At 43.3% G+C, this 14,682-nt stretch overlaps 1 protein-coding gene across 3 annotated transcripts; it reads right to left on the reverse strand.

The window, feature by feature from the left end:
- Positions 1-518: 518 nt before the first annotated feature.
- LOC149306463 (cytochrome P450 3A9-like) lies at positions 519-14,557 on the reverse strand. 3 transcript variants are annotated; one of them, XM_089539821.1, is made up of 13 exons: positions 14,422-14,557; positions 14,111-14,204; positions 13,907-13,959; positions 12,887-12,986; positions 12,609-12,722; positions 11,791-11,879; positions 10,538-10,686; positions 9,403-9,530; positions 9,003-9,081; positions 8,165-8,325; positions 7,706-7,932; positions 7,273-7,435; positions 519-985 (listed from the first exon to the last, which is right to left on the reverse strand). In XM_089539821.1, the coding sequence occupies exons 1-13, from the start codon at positions 14,490-14,492 to the stop codon at positions 971-973; spliced, it is 1,443 nt and encodes a 480-aa protein (XP_089395947.1). In that variant the 5' UTR covers positions 14,493-14,557; the 3' UTR covers positions 519-970. The 3 variants fall into 3 exon arrangements, with proteins under 3 accessions (XP_089395947.1, XP_089395946.1, XP_089395945.1); XM_089539820.1 differs by lacking the exon at positions 519-985 and adding an exon at positions 5,677-6,121; XM_089539819.1 differs by lacking the exon at positions 519-985 and adding an exon at positions 6,130-6,757 and having other exon boundaries at positions 14,422-14,555.
- Between the last annotated feature and the right edge of the window lie 125 nt (positions 14,558-14,682).

A 14,682-nucleotide genomic window follows, 5' to 3' on the forward strand; every position in this document is an offset into this window, starting at 1 on the left:
ATCAGGCATATACTTTCACTCCAAAATAAGAAGAAGCATGTGATATATTGATGTGGCATTGGGCATCTCCTTTAGGCACATCCCATCAGACCATGTTGCACAATAGCCATGCTATTGGCTGTGTTTGACCAATGGTCCTGACCTGATGCTTTAGTAACAGCTCCCCTCCCCTCCTGAGAATCCAAATGTTGCGCAACGGTGCAGTTTACCTTTATGCAATCATAGGTTGGTTTATGGTTGCCAGACTTAATCATTATCTTGCCTTTCTTCTGGTACAAAATCCATGGTGGGTTGTTGCTACTCTGTTCCTTCACCTTGTTCCTGATAACAACCCTGTCATGGGGTTTTCTTGGAAAGGTTTATTCAAAGGAGGTTTGACATTGCCTTTGGTTGAGGGAATGCCAGTTGCACTCTACATCATCCATGGATTTCCATGACCAAGCAAGGATTCGAACCCTGGTCTGTTGTCCTGAGAGAGGTACTGTATTGTCCTCCAAAACATTGTGTAATGACATGCCTTTGGATGCCTTGTTCTTCTGTATTGGCCAGGAAGATCTTGTTTCTTTAAGCCAAAGAAGGATGTCTCCACGAAGGATTTCTGCAAAAGGACCTTATATGTTCATTTAAAAGACAGCTTTATTACCAAGCGCTATTTTATCCGACACCTGTTACCGCTATTGCATTCATATAAAAGATTACATTGTAATAAAGAAAAGGTTCCCTCCAAAAGGGTTTATCTGATAAAAAGCCATGCCACGGCAAGATAAGGTTCAGCAGCAATAACCTGAGCTGGCGGTTTGCTGTGTTGAAACAGAGCAGTTTCTGCTTACAATGAAGGTAGACTTTGATCTGGATTCAGGGAGAGCGCGACAGACGGTTTTCTCTTTGTGCCCATTTGTATGCAATTGGAACCTGTGGGAGTTGTGCAGCTCAACATCAAGACAACCCAGAAGAATCCATGTTCAAATATTCAGGTGTGCTGATTCTAGGATTAAATACAGTGATTTCAGAAGGATCCTCAGAAAAAGACACTGAACTATCCAGTCATTTATACGGACAGACAGCCTTCTTGGTGGCTTCTCCTGGGCTTTGCAAGTCTATTCCACAAGAAGTCCAGTTAGCTCCCCTTTTCTCCTTTTTCTCTCAGTAGCAATGGCCTTTCTACTAGGCTGGGCCATAGACTTTTAATCGCATGGCAGAACAAGGTTTGAAAATGGTGTGCTATGTTTTTATCTTGAAATTTGCAAAGCCAAATCCCCTCTGAACAAATCCTACCAAGAAAACTGCATAATAGAGTTGCCTTAGGGTCACCAAAAATGACTTGAAAGCATGCAACAACAGTTAGTAGCATGTTGTAGAGCACAGTGTGCTGTAGTGCTTTGAGCATTGGACTAGGACCTTGGGAGACCAGGGCTCAAATCCTTGCTTGGCCATGCAAATCTACTGGGTGACCTTAGGTGAGTCACAGTCTCTCAGCCTCAGAGGACGGCAATGGCAAACTCCCTCTTAGGAAACTTGCCAAGAAAACTCTATGGTAGGTTTGCCTTAGGGTTGCCATAAGTTAGAAACAACATGAAGGCAAACAACAATAACAACAATACAGTTGTGTATCCAGCACTCAAACCACTATGCCACACTGGCTCTCAAATCTTCCCAGCTGGAATCTTAGGCATTCTGGGAGGGATAGTCTAAAAATGACACTTCCAAGCCCTGTTTTAGAGGAGAGGAAACCATTTCACAAAGACATTTGCACCTTCTGTAAAGGTATATAGATCTGCCTTGAGGCCAGAAAGAGATCTACTGTGGTCTGATGGGGTTTTAAGTACCATGGAAAACCATCTCCGTTTCCTTGCCAAACCAAATGAGAATACCCTCTCCATAAACCCGCCTGCTGATTCAGCTGGTCCAAGTTAAAGGTCTGTGCAGCATTGTCAATGAAGCTGAGCAGAGAAACAATTGCAATGTTGGCAGGCCTCCATAAGAGCTCAGGAGGCATTTGGATTGCAATTTGCGTGATGCATTGGCTAAATAAATGCTTCTAGCCGGGGGTGACCTTCAAGAGTTTATCTGCACCAGACCTTTTTATCTCCCAACCCTGCTCCTGTTGCAGTAAGTGCTCAGCAAAGCTGGTGCTCTTTGTACTGCATCGCAGGTGGAATTGGCCATTAGGGCTTCTGTTAAGGGTTTGCTTGTGGCACAGAGAGGCATTTTGAAGATAAGCAACATACTGGGCTGAACATATGTAAGAAAGCATCTGCCCTGTTCACCCTCTGAAGGAGGAGACTCTCCAAATATTGGCTGGCACATACCTTCCAACTTTCCCCATTTGGCAGGACTGTCCCTATTACTCTTCTCCTTTCCTGCTTTCTCAGCTGCTTTTAAAATGTTCCCATTTCTTTCTCCTCCTTTCACTTTCCCCCCTTGTCCTCAGCTTACTTCACCCACTGCAAAATGAATTCAAAATGCAAAAGTATTCTTCATTAATAAAACACATTTTCCATACAGAAAGGCTGCAGTTCAGTATGGCTCAGCATAGCATAGTCGTTCTGGGTGCAAACTCATCTTCTTTGAATCCCTGGACTCTGACTCTCCATCCCTGCCAGCACAGTCATCCTATGCTGCAACGTAGGTGGCAGGTATCATTGGAGAAGCGTCTGACTGAGGCCCGTTACAGACGGGCCTTTAAGTACGGACTCAGTCCGTACTAGGGTTAAAAAGGGGCATCACTTCCGGACGCCCCTAACCCTAATACGGACTGAGTCCGTACAAAATGGCGGCGCCCCTTCCACATGGGGGCCGCCATGACAATGTCACGACCGCGCTGCCTCTATACAGGATGGCACGGATGTGACGTTGTCGCTCCGTGCCAGGGCGCTTAGTGCACCCTTTCCACGGAGCAAGAAGGAGCTCCGTTTCGGAGCTCCTTCCTGGTTTGCGTCGCTGGGCGCAGCCTTTAGATGGCTGCGTCCAGCAACGCAAGGGAGAAAGTGGCCAAGTGGCCCCTTTCTCCTCCTCCCCGCCGCCGTGGGGTTCCTTGGGGCTTGAAGTCCCAAGGACACCCCCTTCCAGGCTGTGGGGAAGCGGCCTTTTGCCGCTTCCCCGCAGCCTGGAAAGCGGCGGATCGGGGCCTCGGAGACTGCTGGTCTGGCAGCTGAGGCCCCGATACAGCGGGGAAAGCAGCGCCTACAGGCCGCCTCAAGGGGGCAGTCTGTAACGCGCATATGTTCCTGTATCCAGGCACAAAATGGTTACATCTGTGCTGAGATCCACCAGCGTCCTCCAGAGAGCTCAACGCTCCTGGGTTCATTTTGCATCTGGCTATTTCAATCCTGCCCATGCCCTGCAAGGCCTGGTTATATGGGGAGAGTGCTTCAGATGCTGTACAATAACCTGGGTAAAGGTAATTAGCAATGCAGATAGAGAAAGCATCCAGAAAAGGGCAGCAGAAAAGGACCTACACAAGCATAAGGGAAAATGGTGCACCTGTTCCTAACAGGATACCAGCTAAAATGTATTTCCCGTGCACGAAACCGCATTTTCTGCAAGGGAAATATCATCACCTTTATCCTGTTTTCTCATACCTCGGTCCAAGTTTTGTAAAAGGGGGGTTCTTCTCAAATTGAATTCCCGGAAGATTAAATTTAATTTCCTGCAAGCCTCTTTATACCCTCCTGCCATGTATTTACGTGGCGCAGTGCCAGTTGCCCTATGGCTCTCCTTTTTTACTAGTCAGACATCAAAACCAGGCCAATGTTTCGGCTGCTAAACCCATTTTAGGTGTCACTTTTCTCACACACAGTTAATTAAATTCCATGCCTTGTTTATGGACGTACATAATAAGAATAAAAAGAGATTCCACACGGCGTTGCAGACAGAGGATGCAGAACAACGATAATGCATTATTTAGGCATCATCACCATCATACTCCTTCTCCTGTATTTGGGAAAGGTATTTGTTAGTTTCAAGGCAAGAAGAGCTATTCTGTTTGCAATGTTCCTCTTGGGTCTGGATTTTTATGCATCTGGTCAATATTCAGGGTCACATTGTAGGATGCAAGTCGAGGACATGTTCACAGTTCTTCCCACACTCTTACTCTCTTGACTTCCATGGCACTTTAGCATCCTCTTCCAATCTGTCCTCTCAGATGATCATTTGTCATGCTGCTAAATCCAACAAAAGGCACACCACAAAGTTGGGAAATCACTGCACATGGGAAGCAATGCATATTTAGATCTGGGCCATGAACTGCATGCCATTCCAATGCATGGAAATCATGGAATATGGTCTTTCGGTCAAGTTTCACAAATTACCAAAAAGCACCATATGTACCCATGTCCTGAGAAGAAGGAAAATATTTCCAGGAGCGGTGGAAGCAATCTAGACAAAATATGTATTATTGGCCATCAAGTGGCCCCCATCGAATTGAAACCCTATGAATGAGAGACCTCCAAGAACCTCAGTCATTAACTATTCTGCTCAGGTCTTGCAAACTCATGGCCGTGGGTCCCTTGGTGGAATCGATCCACGTTTAGTGTGGCCTCCCTCTTTTTTCTTAATGCTTTCTACTTTAACTGTGAAATTCTGCGGATGACGGAGGGCGATGGTACAATAGATTCCAGGAAGAACTCTTTTGACACCTACTTAAAGCAGATGTTATTAGCAGCAAACCAGATTGATCGGTTTGTAATTGGATGTAGAATAAATAGTCCCATCCTGAAGCGGAGGCAATTAGAACCAAATCGTTGGACCTTTTAATTGCTGCAAGTCAATCAGAAACCCAATGGACTGTATTCCCTGGAATATGGAACTGAACCTCCTGAATTTCTGCCCAGGTCATGCAGAAGGAGTCCTCTGGATAAGGCACTGGGTTTGCCAAATTCAAATGAGATACTTGGGAACCCATGGGGTGACTTTGAAGGAGTCGCACACTCTCAGCCCCAGAAAACCCCATAATAGGGTTGCCATAGGGTTGCTGTAAATTGGAAATGACTTGAAGGCACACAACAACGACAAAAGGGATTCTGTGCCTTTAAAGAGATTTGTAACCCAGCTTTACACAGCTATTAAAAGCTATGGGAAGAAATCTTATATCTAGTCCAATCTTTGGTATGTCCACTTTCACGTTGACCAAAGTAGGCATAATGTTTTCCATGCCAATGGGGCAGTGAATGTTCTCCTGGTTCTAGATCGGTGATGCCCAAACCTTGGTCTTCCAGATGTTTTGGACTTCAGCTCCCAGAAGCCTCAGCCATCTTGGCCCAGTCTGGGATTCTGGGACCTCAAATCCAAAACACCTGGGAAGCCAGAGTTTGAGCATCGCTGTTCGAAAGCACATGTTAACAGAGCTATGCAAGGTGTTGAAATCAATCCCACAAATAGTTTCAGCACTATAGCTTTTTGTGGATTTTTCGAGCAATGTGGCCATGTTCCAGAAGAGTTTCTTCCTGACGTTTCACCAGCATCTGTGGATGGCATCTGCAGAGGAACGTCAGGAATAAACTCATCTGGAACATGGCCACAGAGCCCGAAAAACCCACAAAAAACTACAGATGCTGGCCATGAAAGTCTTCGGCTTCGCCGTTTAAATAAATTATAGTTCAAAACTGTAAAAACAGATATAGTAACATCTTAGTTATAAAACAATATTAAACTAGAGTTTCAAATGCTTCCAAGAACAAGAAAGCCTTTAATCCAGAGTTAAAACTAGATAGAGAAGAAGAGATAGTCCATAGATGGAGCCATGGCAGCTAAAGCGGTGTCAAACTGCATTAATTCTGCTTTGGGCCAGGTTTAGATCGTTTGAATGATGCAAAGTGTCCTCCTTTCTCGACCCCTCTGTGATATAGATGGAGACTCTTAGGCTTATTTTTCTTCCTCTTTTCTTCACGTCAATTCTCTTTTCCTTAGACTGAAAACTAGATTCTAACCTTTCCTGCCTCAAATGGAGTTCCTATAATAACGCCTTTAGTTTGCTTCTCGGAGCCCTTGGTGTCTTTACTCCTTAATCTCTATCCATTGAACATGCGTTCTAGCATCCAGAAAATATGAAGTCTGATGTTTTACGGCTTTAACAGACTGGTAGGCAAACATCCTCTTTTATTGCAAAGGGATTGTGCAGCACCTTTGAGAGTAATGGAGAGAAAGAAAGAAAGAGGTAGCATTGGCTTTTGTAGACTTAAGTCTATTTCCTCAAATGCATTCCCTTTTATTCTCATATTGTTTCTCATGTACACTGTTTTTTGGGGCCTTTAAGCAAAAAAAGCAGCATAGGCAAATGATATATCTTCTCTTATACACAGACATCGATTTAAGAAAGTTAAAGAAAGTCTTACTGCTTTACTTTTGCTTTCTCTATCCGCTTAAATTAAGCAAATTAAGGATGTAATTCTATACATATTTTGCAGAGAGTAGTATATGAATGCGACTGGGCTTATTCTGAGTAGATGCATATAGGATTGTACTATCTCAGTATTAATTCAGTAAAGCTCCTGAAATGAAAAACAACAATTTGCTCCATTCTTGACTCCAGTCACAGGTTCGGTAGGATGAATTCATAAATCTGGTCTCCCAGATACAGTTTTCAGTCCAGTCCAGTTCGCTAAATTTCCTAACCACAGTATCGGTCAATTCTGTGATGCAGAAGGTGCCATTTCGGATTTCTCTATTCCTCAGGTCCAGAAACAGCCCTGGGCACCAACTTCAGCTTGATGGGCCTTTTGGGTTCCAGGAAGACAGTGCCGGCCACTTCCAAGGGGATCTTTCCCATTAAAAAAGAAATAATAATAATAATAATAATAATAATAATAATAATAATATTTATTTATATATCCTGCCCTTCTCCGAAGGCTGGGACTCAGGGCGGCTCTGGTTGCCACACTGAAGATGATAGCCATGTCATGCTTTTGTGCATATCTATGACTGGGAATGGTGGTTTGCTTTTACTTCATTGAATCTATTATAATTCACAGATATAGCTGTGTTAGTCTGTAGAATCAGTATGTAGAGAGATTTTTGAAACTAACTAAAGAAAGAAGTTGGCCACATGAGCTTTCGTAGACTTAAGTCTACTTCCAAATGCACCCGAGGAAGTAGACTTTAGTCTACGAAAGCTCATGCTGCCAACTTCTTTCTTTAGTTAGTTTCAATGGTGCTGCAAGATCTTTCTACATACTGATTTATTATAAATTTAGTTTAGCTGAAGATATGCAAAGGATTCTGGACTAGTAGAAAGAACAGTCTAGATTGCATTTTTCTTTAAAATATCCTGCTTACCGGTGTCTCTTTGCAGGTTCGGAAGGAAAACTTTTGCAGCAGGACCACAACGGCCACTTTCAAGACCAGCAGAGCAAAACGCATTCCAATACAGTTCCTGGGACCCGCTCCAAAAGGCAAGTAGACGTACGGGTTTAGGCTTTCCTTGTTCTCTTTACTGAACCTATTTGCAAAGAGAAGCAAGAAATGCATGAGTGAAGCTTCTAACCCCAAATGCAAGTGCCCAGAGCCAGGAAGCAATGTACATCTTTGATCCTTTGTGGCGGAAAAGCAAGCAGGTGTTTGTGGTCCCTAGGCAATACGCATTTTGATCTTTTGCTGTCCGGATTTGCACAAAGAGATCCTCAAGAGTCATTAGTTGTGGAAGGAATTCATTTTGGTCAAATGACTGATCTAAGGGCAGACCCTGTTATAGCCTTAAGATCCTTCCTACCTCTCTGGTCTGTATTCTTCTGGGTCTGGCCAATATTCCGGGTTACGATGCAGGACAAAAGCAGGGATTATAACCACTGTTCCTTCCGGGATGGTCACTCCATTGATTTCCACTGTGTTTTTGCAAGCTCTTTCAATCCGTCCTCCTGGAGGATAGAGCCTGAGAGTTTCATTTACCACCATGTCCAGATATTCCATCTGAAGGACCGCATCATAGCTGGGAGTAGCCTAAGAATGAGAAAAAGTAACTCTCCTAGTCACCTGTCAATTTACGGCGACCCCATGAATTTCATAGGGTTTGCTTAGACGCACCACCACCAGGCTTTCAAAAATGATCTCACTAGCCACGAGGACTAGATGCATTTCTTAAAGTCCTCTTGAACATCATCTTCCATATGTCACAGATCATTTGACCCGTTCCCAATAAATGTGGCCAATGGTGACCATAAGAGACTCTTACCTGGTTGGGAAGTGCTTTATCAATCTCTTCCTGCAGCTTCTGCTGGACATCTGGGTGGATGGCCAGGGAATAAGATAGGAAGCTGAGGGCACTGCTGGTGGTCTCATAGCCCCCAAAAATAAAGATTATGGCCTGTGTCAAGATCTCTTTGTCAGTTAGAGCTGAAAATAGATGAGGAAGGAAAACAACTGTAAATCAATTCTTTGGAGAATGCAGCCAGTAATAATCAGGGTGGGATTAAACTGTTGCACTATGTATACTAGGGAATAAATCTTAAAATCATTTTTGGCCTGTATTGTGCTGAGATTAATCTCTATGATGAGAACTCCTTTAAAAGGTTTTACTATGTGACAAAAAGCGGTGGCCAAATGTCCAGCTGACGAGAAAGATGAAACATCAAAAACTAGGTGCAGGCAATGGATCTGTTTTTCAGGTTATTTGAGACTGTGGCTGCATTATACCATGGGAAATGTTGTATTTTTTGGACTGTAACTCCCAGAATCAGCTAGCTAGCATGGTCACCCACTGTCTTAAAGGATTCTGGTTGTTTCAGTAAGAAAGGTAAGGGGCAGTACAGACCGGCACTTTGTGGAGTAGGTTGAACTAGGGCTGAGCGTCCACATGTCCCCAGCGCAGGTTCTGCCACTTGCCTGCCATGATGGCCGGAAGGGGCGTTATTATGGCGCGTGAGCATACCAATGATGCCCCTTCCAGGAAGCCGCTCACAGCAGTGTCGTCTGGGGTGTGGATCGGTGCTGTAGTGTGCGGCTGCTTCAGCACCAATCTGGGCATGCAGGGGTGGCGTTTAGCCACCCATCTGTATAGCTCCTAAGTTTACCTTTATATGACTTTGCCTCTTCTGAAGTGTTCTCTGAAATTTGGGAGTCCATCATTAGCTGCAGAAAGTCAACTCGGCCCTACAGAGGAGTAGAATCACAGATGCTGATAATTGGTACCCAGTAATAGCCAAAAGTAGATCCAGTTCACCATTCAGCCCAATGTAGTGTCCCAGGATCATGAGGCTGCCATATGGCTTTTGCTTTGAATGGTATATATTATGTCATTGTAGCTATTCCTTAACCTACTATGCGTAGCGGCATCACCAGGGGCTACCCTTTGTAACGTCACACAGGGTTGTCCCTAGGTCCTGGGATAGCCCTCTCCCACCAGCCCTATACAAACACAGGCTTGCCCATAGAATAAAAGCAGAAGAGACCCCACAAATGAGTCTAACTGACCTTATGGTTACTCTCTTGCCGATCCTTCTTGATTTTTTTGAGCACATCCATGAAGAAATTGGTGAGCGACGCTGGCGTCAGGCTGAATTTTAGAGCCTCGAAAAGGGGTCTAAGGCATGGGAAAATAACTGGGAAAGGAGATGAAAATGGTGTTTTGTGAAGATGCCATAAAACTGCAACCTGGTTAGGAAAACGCAGGGCCATTTTATACTATGCAGCTATTGCATAATGGTGCCATTTTAAAAACTGCTATGGCTATATTTTACAGACTTTTGTAGTTTATAATCTTGTAAGCACTCTGGCTGAGAAATCTAAATTCCTGTCCCTAAACTACAGATCCCAGGATCCCATTGAATGGAGCCAGTAGGGAGGGAGGATGGATGGTTGGATGGATGGATAGGTAGGTAGGTAGGTAGGTAGGTAGGTAGGTAGATATTGTATGATCCTGGGTGTGTGTATATATATACCCCACTCTCTTCCATGCCAGCATTCTCTGAAGATCCCAGCAATAGATGCTGGAGAAACATCAGGAATAAACTCTTCTAGAACATGGCCACATATCCCCCAAAACTATGGATGCCGGCCATGAAAGCCTTCGACTTCAGCTTGCCCTAAATTTACTTTTGGCTTCTCATCCTGAGATAGAGTGCTTTTGCATAGAGACAGAGAAGACAAAACTGAAATTTTAAGCCAGGCCCAAAGAGCGTATGGCAACCATATGGCAAATTTATCTGTCGGAAGAGATAGCCTCTCAAGAGATCCCCTTGAGAGATACTGTCACAAAATTTCACTTTGAGTGCAACCGCTTCACTCATTTTCTTTGTGTGTTAGGCAAATAGCACCATACCCTCCAACATTTTGTAAATGAAAACTACAGCCTAACAACATTATAGTGTGACCGAGATGTCAAAAGTTATCGAGGAGCAAAAGACACACAATCTAGAAGAGGCTGCAGCAGTTTGCTTTTGTCTGAGTCTCCAGGGAAGGGCAATAGTAAAAGCTATGAAGGAGCGGTTCTACCGTCCGTCCTGGTACATTACCAATCTGTCAAAACAGATTCACCACTTTTAAATCAAACCTTAAAAAAGAAAGAGAGGAAAATGTCGACATGCCGTAACCCACGGGGGCTTCATACCAAGCAAGAATATCACTGGGTTGAAAACGCTGAGCTTCAAAAAATCCTTGATATGCCTGACGAAAGGATCATTGGGATTGTTGATGGAGTCCACATTGATGCTGAATGAAGTGCTGGCGACTACATCCATGCTGTAGGCTCCAAAGAGGCTAAAAGGAGGGAAAGAGATGAAGAAAAGACAAATCCATCAGATGTGATGGGACTCTATGGCAAGAATTTGTCTTCCAGAGAAGCCCCTCAACAGGTATGTATTGCTCCCTTCCAACAAACCTCTTCAACACAGTCTTGTGATGGGGACTTTTGACACTATAGGAAAGCTCAAACAGGCAATAAAAAGATTCAGATTAATCTCCCCCATTTATCTGATATGTCTGCAGCCTGTATGACATCTCATTAGAGAGCAGCGAATTTATTTAAACAATGACATTTTAAGAACCTATTATAACTAATTGTAAAAAAAAATCATGCATCATTAAACTCGGTTACCCTGTATCTAGTCTGTATCTATATTACACATCACTGTTACCTTTAAAATCAATACACTTCTATCATTTAATAATGGATATGGTTCCATACCTAGAAACCATGGATTTTATATCTGAAAATGCAATTACAAAACGTGGCAAAGTAAACACTAATATCTTGTTTGGACTGTAATATCCTTCAAGGAATAGAAAGTGGACACACATGCACTTTATTTTATTAGGCATCAAGCACAGGGTCACAAAATGGCAGCAAGTCCCACCTGGAAATCATTTCTATAACTTGTTTCTGTTTTAAAATCAGACAGTTGTAGCCACCTGAGAATTTGGTGGTTGCTGCTTACCTTCAAGTTATTTCTGACTTATAGGCCTGTTGCAGACTGCCAAAATAAAGCTGCTTCGGGTCTCTTTGGAGGTATGCTATTTAAATGATGCATGTGTCCTAAGAGTCCGGAGGTCGCGCCAAAGCCACACTCCATTCCTAAGCACTGGAGGGCAGCTTTGGTGCAGCTTCCGGATTCTTAGGATGCAGCATCATTTAAACAGCATACCTCCAAAGAGACCCGAAGCAGCTTTATTTTGGCAGTCTGTAACAGGCCTTAGTCACCTTAAGTTTGCCTCCTCTTATTCTGAAAGAGCATGGCTTGCTGAAACATCACCCAGTGGGTTTCCATGGCTGAACAAGGATTTGAATTTCTGGTTTCCCAGAGCCATAGTCCAATGCTCAATCAAACCACTACACCACATTAGCTCTGCCTGGGAATTACTCACACTTTCATGTCTATGGATTCATCGTTTCCCACGTTCTTCTGGACATTTTCTACCAACTTTTCCCCATAATGGTTGATGATGGGCAACATCTAAAACACAGACCAAAGCTTGAGATGTTAAGACTGGATTCTGGGTGTCCATTTCAATGGAGTTATGATACTAGCAAGCATTTTAGAACAGCCTCACATTGCCAGGTGACCTGCACACATTGTTATAGACTTGGACGTATCAGTTCCAAGAAACTGGAATGACTTTCTTCCAAGGGAACAATTTTGTCTATATATAGGGGGCATATTTTTTATTATGTGTTAGGTGTTCAGTTAGTTTAGCATCAGTAAGAATAGAGTCAAAGCAGCAGATAAAATATTAATTAGTAAGCAAGAAGTCCAGGGCTGGAGAGCAAGGAAAAGAAACGAATCCATTCATTTGAAGTGTGTTGCTGGAGGACAGTTCTATGTATTCCATAGATTCCATAGAGAGACAAATAAATGGACCAGAGAGCAAATCAAGCCTGAACGTTCCCTGGATGCCAAAATGATTAAACTAAGGCTGTTGTACTTTGGCCATATAATGAGATGAGATGATCCACTGGGAAAGATGATAATGCTCAGTAAAATGGAAGATATTAGGAAGAACAGAAGACCATATTTTAAGTGGAGGAAGTCATGGCTGCCCTGAGCTAGCAAGATTTGAGTAGGGCTGTTGATGACTAAGGCTCATCGAAGTTTCCATTCATAGGACTTGCCATAAGTCAAAACAAACCTGATGACGAAGGACAATAACAATGATGTCCAAGATGGACAGCCTTCATGACTTACATCCTTCAGTCTCCCACTGGTGAAGTTTGGAGACAGGACTGTGCGGATCCTCTTCCATTGTTCATCTCTGACTGTAATTATTGATGTGTCCAGCTCTCCATTCAACCCAAAGTCCTGCATAAACCAAGACATAAAAGAAGACAAAAATGGGCGTGAGTCCAATCTCTAATTCTTTTTAAATGCAGGCCTAGAGCATCATTTTTGCCTAGTTAGTATAGAAATTAACTTATTCTAAAACTGATACTATTTTTGTATTCAAATTCTTGGTCGACACATACCCGACGGTTGGTGAAACTGGTGTAGAATTCTTTTATTAGGATTGTTTTAATGATGGTAGGATCCAAAATAGCCATCACCGGCTGGCGGCCATCAAATAGTCTTGTTGCCAAGAGAAAGAAGAAAACAGTATCTTTACAATTCTTATTTGAATGTAATGTCTCAGTATCAGTTTGTGGGAAGAGTCAGGTCCAGAGTCCCCTGTCTTCAGCTGCAACATCAACAGTAATGCTCAAAAGCTGGCCTTCCAGGTGTTTTGGACTGCAGCTCCACGAAACCCCAAGCCATTTGCCCAATGAGTTGGGAGCTGAAGTCCAAAAGACCTTGAAGACCAGTGTTTGAGAACCAATGATACTGTATATGGATGAGCTATGAATATGCTACTATGAAGTGTAGAAAGTGCATGCAATTTTTTATATTTTGATTCCTTACAACTAAATAACAGTGGTTGGAAGTTTGGAAGCTACGAATGAAATCTAGACTCAGTCATGCCTAGAGCAGACCTAGTTTACAAGCAAACCACAACTTGAGGCCCATTGATTTTGACAGGTCTTCTCTAAGCATGCCTCATTTGACCCAATATCTGTTCAAGTCTAAGATCCAAGAGATCCGACTGAATAAGACTTCCAACTTTAGGAAGTTTGTGCAAGGAGAGAAATCAGAATAGATTCCACAAAGACAAAGCGTTGCAGAAGAAATCAAACAAGGCTACCATCTACATCTCTTCTAAAATGTCTCATTTATATTATAGTCTGGATTTCTTGAGTGCTCTAGCATGGAGCACATTCCCCTCTCCCTGCTCTTTCCAGAGAAAAGGGACTAGAATTGTAGGACTTAATTTATTTTGTTCTGTCTTGCTCTGAGATGACGATACATTCACAAACCAAACCGGAGCAGCATACAGACACCTTGGCACATTTGTTTTGGAAACAAGTTGCAGTGGGAGAGGTATGCTCCCACAATGTTAGCGGGGAGCATTAAATCCCATTCCTTGAAGGAGCTCCATTTTGTGGGAGACTCACCCCCAGATCTTGCCATACTTCTCATAGCAGCTCTGGTCAAAGTTGTTAATGCCCTGCCAAAACAAAAAGAGAAAAGCAAGGAGAGAGACAATATTCTGCAAGGGAGACTTACATCCCGTCTCTAAACAGCTTTGCTTCCACTGCCCAGTTGCATATGGCTTTTCCTAAGGGTAACCCTCATATTTAATATCCCCGGATACTTACGTTCCGGTATTCGAGAAAAGTGCCAACGAAAGGCAAAGGCCTTGGTCCAGGAATGCCCAGCTTCTTAAAGAAATTGTAGGGCCAGATGCCATAGCTGGAAAGACAAGCAGTGCAAGAGAGATCAGTGAGAGGCTCTCAAGTTAAGAGGCATCAGCACTTGCAATGTTTTAAAACTCTCTGCATCTGAAATAGGCCCTTCCCAGAAGTACAAACTAAACAAACAAAACAGTATCTTTCACCTCCTTTCACTGGTTTTTTGTTTGTGCAAATGCACTGTCTGCCCCAACAACAGCCACTTCACTTATACTTACAGCATAAATAGGGCCAAGAAGATACTGAGGAGCATCCAAATTTCTGGGGAATAGCTGGGAAGGAATTCCATTTTGTGCCGGACTCAGTAAAAAGCAAGTTCCTTCTCTCTCCACCTCCTTTCCCTGCCCTTTTCTTTTAGTTTTGTTTAGCAATTTGAGAGGTCACATGGAACAGGCTGGAGAGTTTTCTTTCAGTCTCTTTTTTGTGCAAGAATTGGCAAATGCCAGCAGTCCTAAGCCTAGAAGTACAGTTGGTGGTGC

Source organism: Sceloporus occidentalis, unplaced genomic scaffold (genome assembly GCF_023333645.1).
Source record: "Sceloporus occidentalis isolate IW3139 unplaced genomic scaffold, rSceOcc1.0.p SCAF_10, whole genome shotgun sequence".
NCBI classification, from domain to species: Eukaryota; Metazoa; Chordata; class Lepidosauria; order Squamata; family Phrynosomatidae; genus Sceloporus; species Sceloporus occidentalis.

What these genes read in the sequence shown, in the direction of transcription:
- LOC149306463 (XM_089539819.1), bottom strand. Translation starts at nt 14,492, where the DNA reads ATGGAATTCCTTCCCAGCTATTCCCCAGAAATTTGGATGCTCCTCAGT. An exon ending in GAATCCATAGACATGAAAGT is followed by an intron (nt 10,687 to 11,790) that starts GTGAGTAATTCC and finishes CCCTCCTTTTAG; the next exon opens with CCTCTTTGGAGCCTACAGCA. An exon ending in GAAGAATACAGACCAGAGAG is followed by an intron (nt 7,436 to 7,705) that starts GTAGGAAGGATC and finishes CTTTGCAAATAG; the next exon opens with GTTCAGTAAAGAGAACAAGG.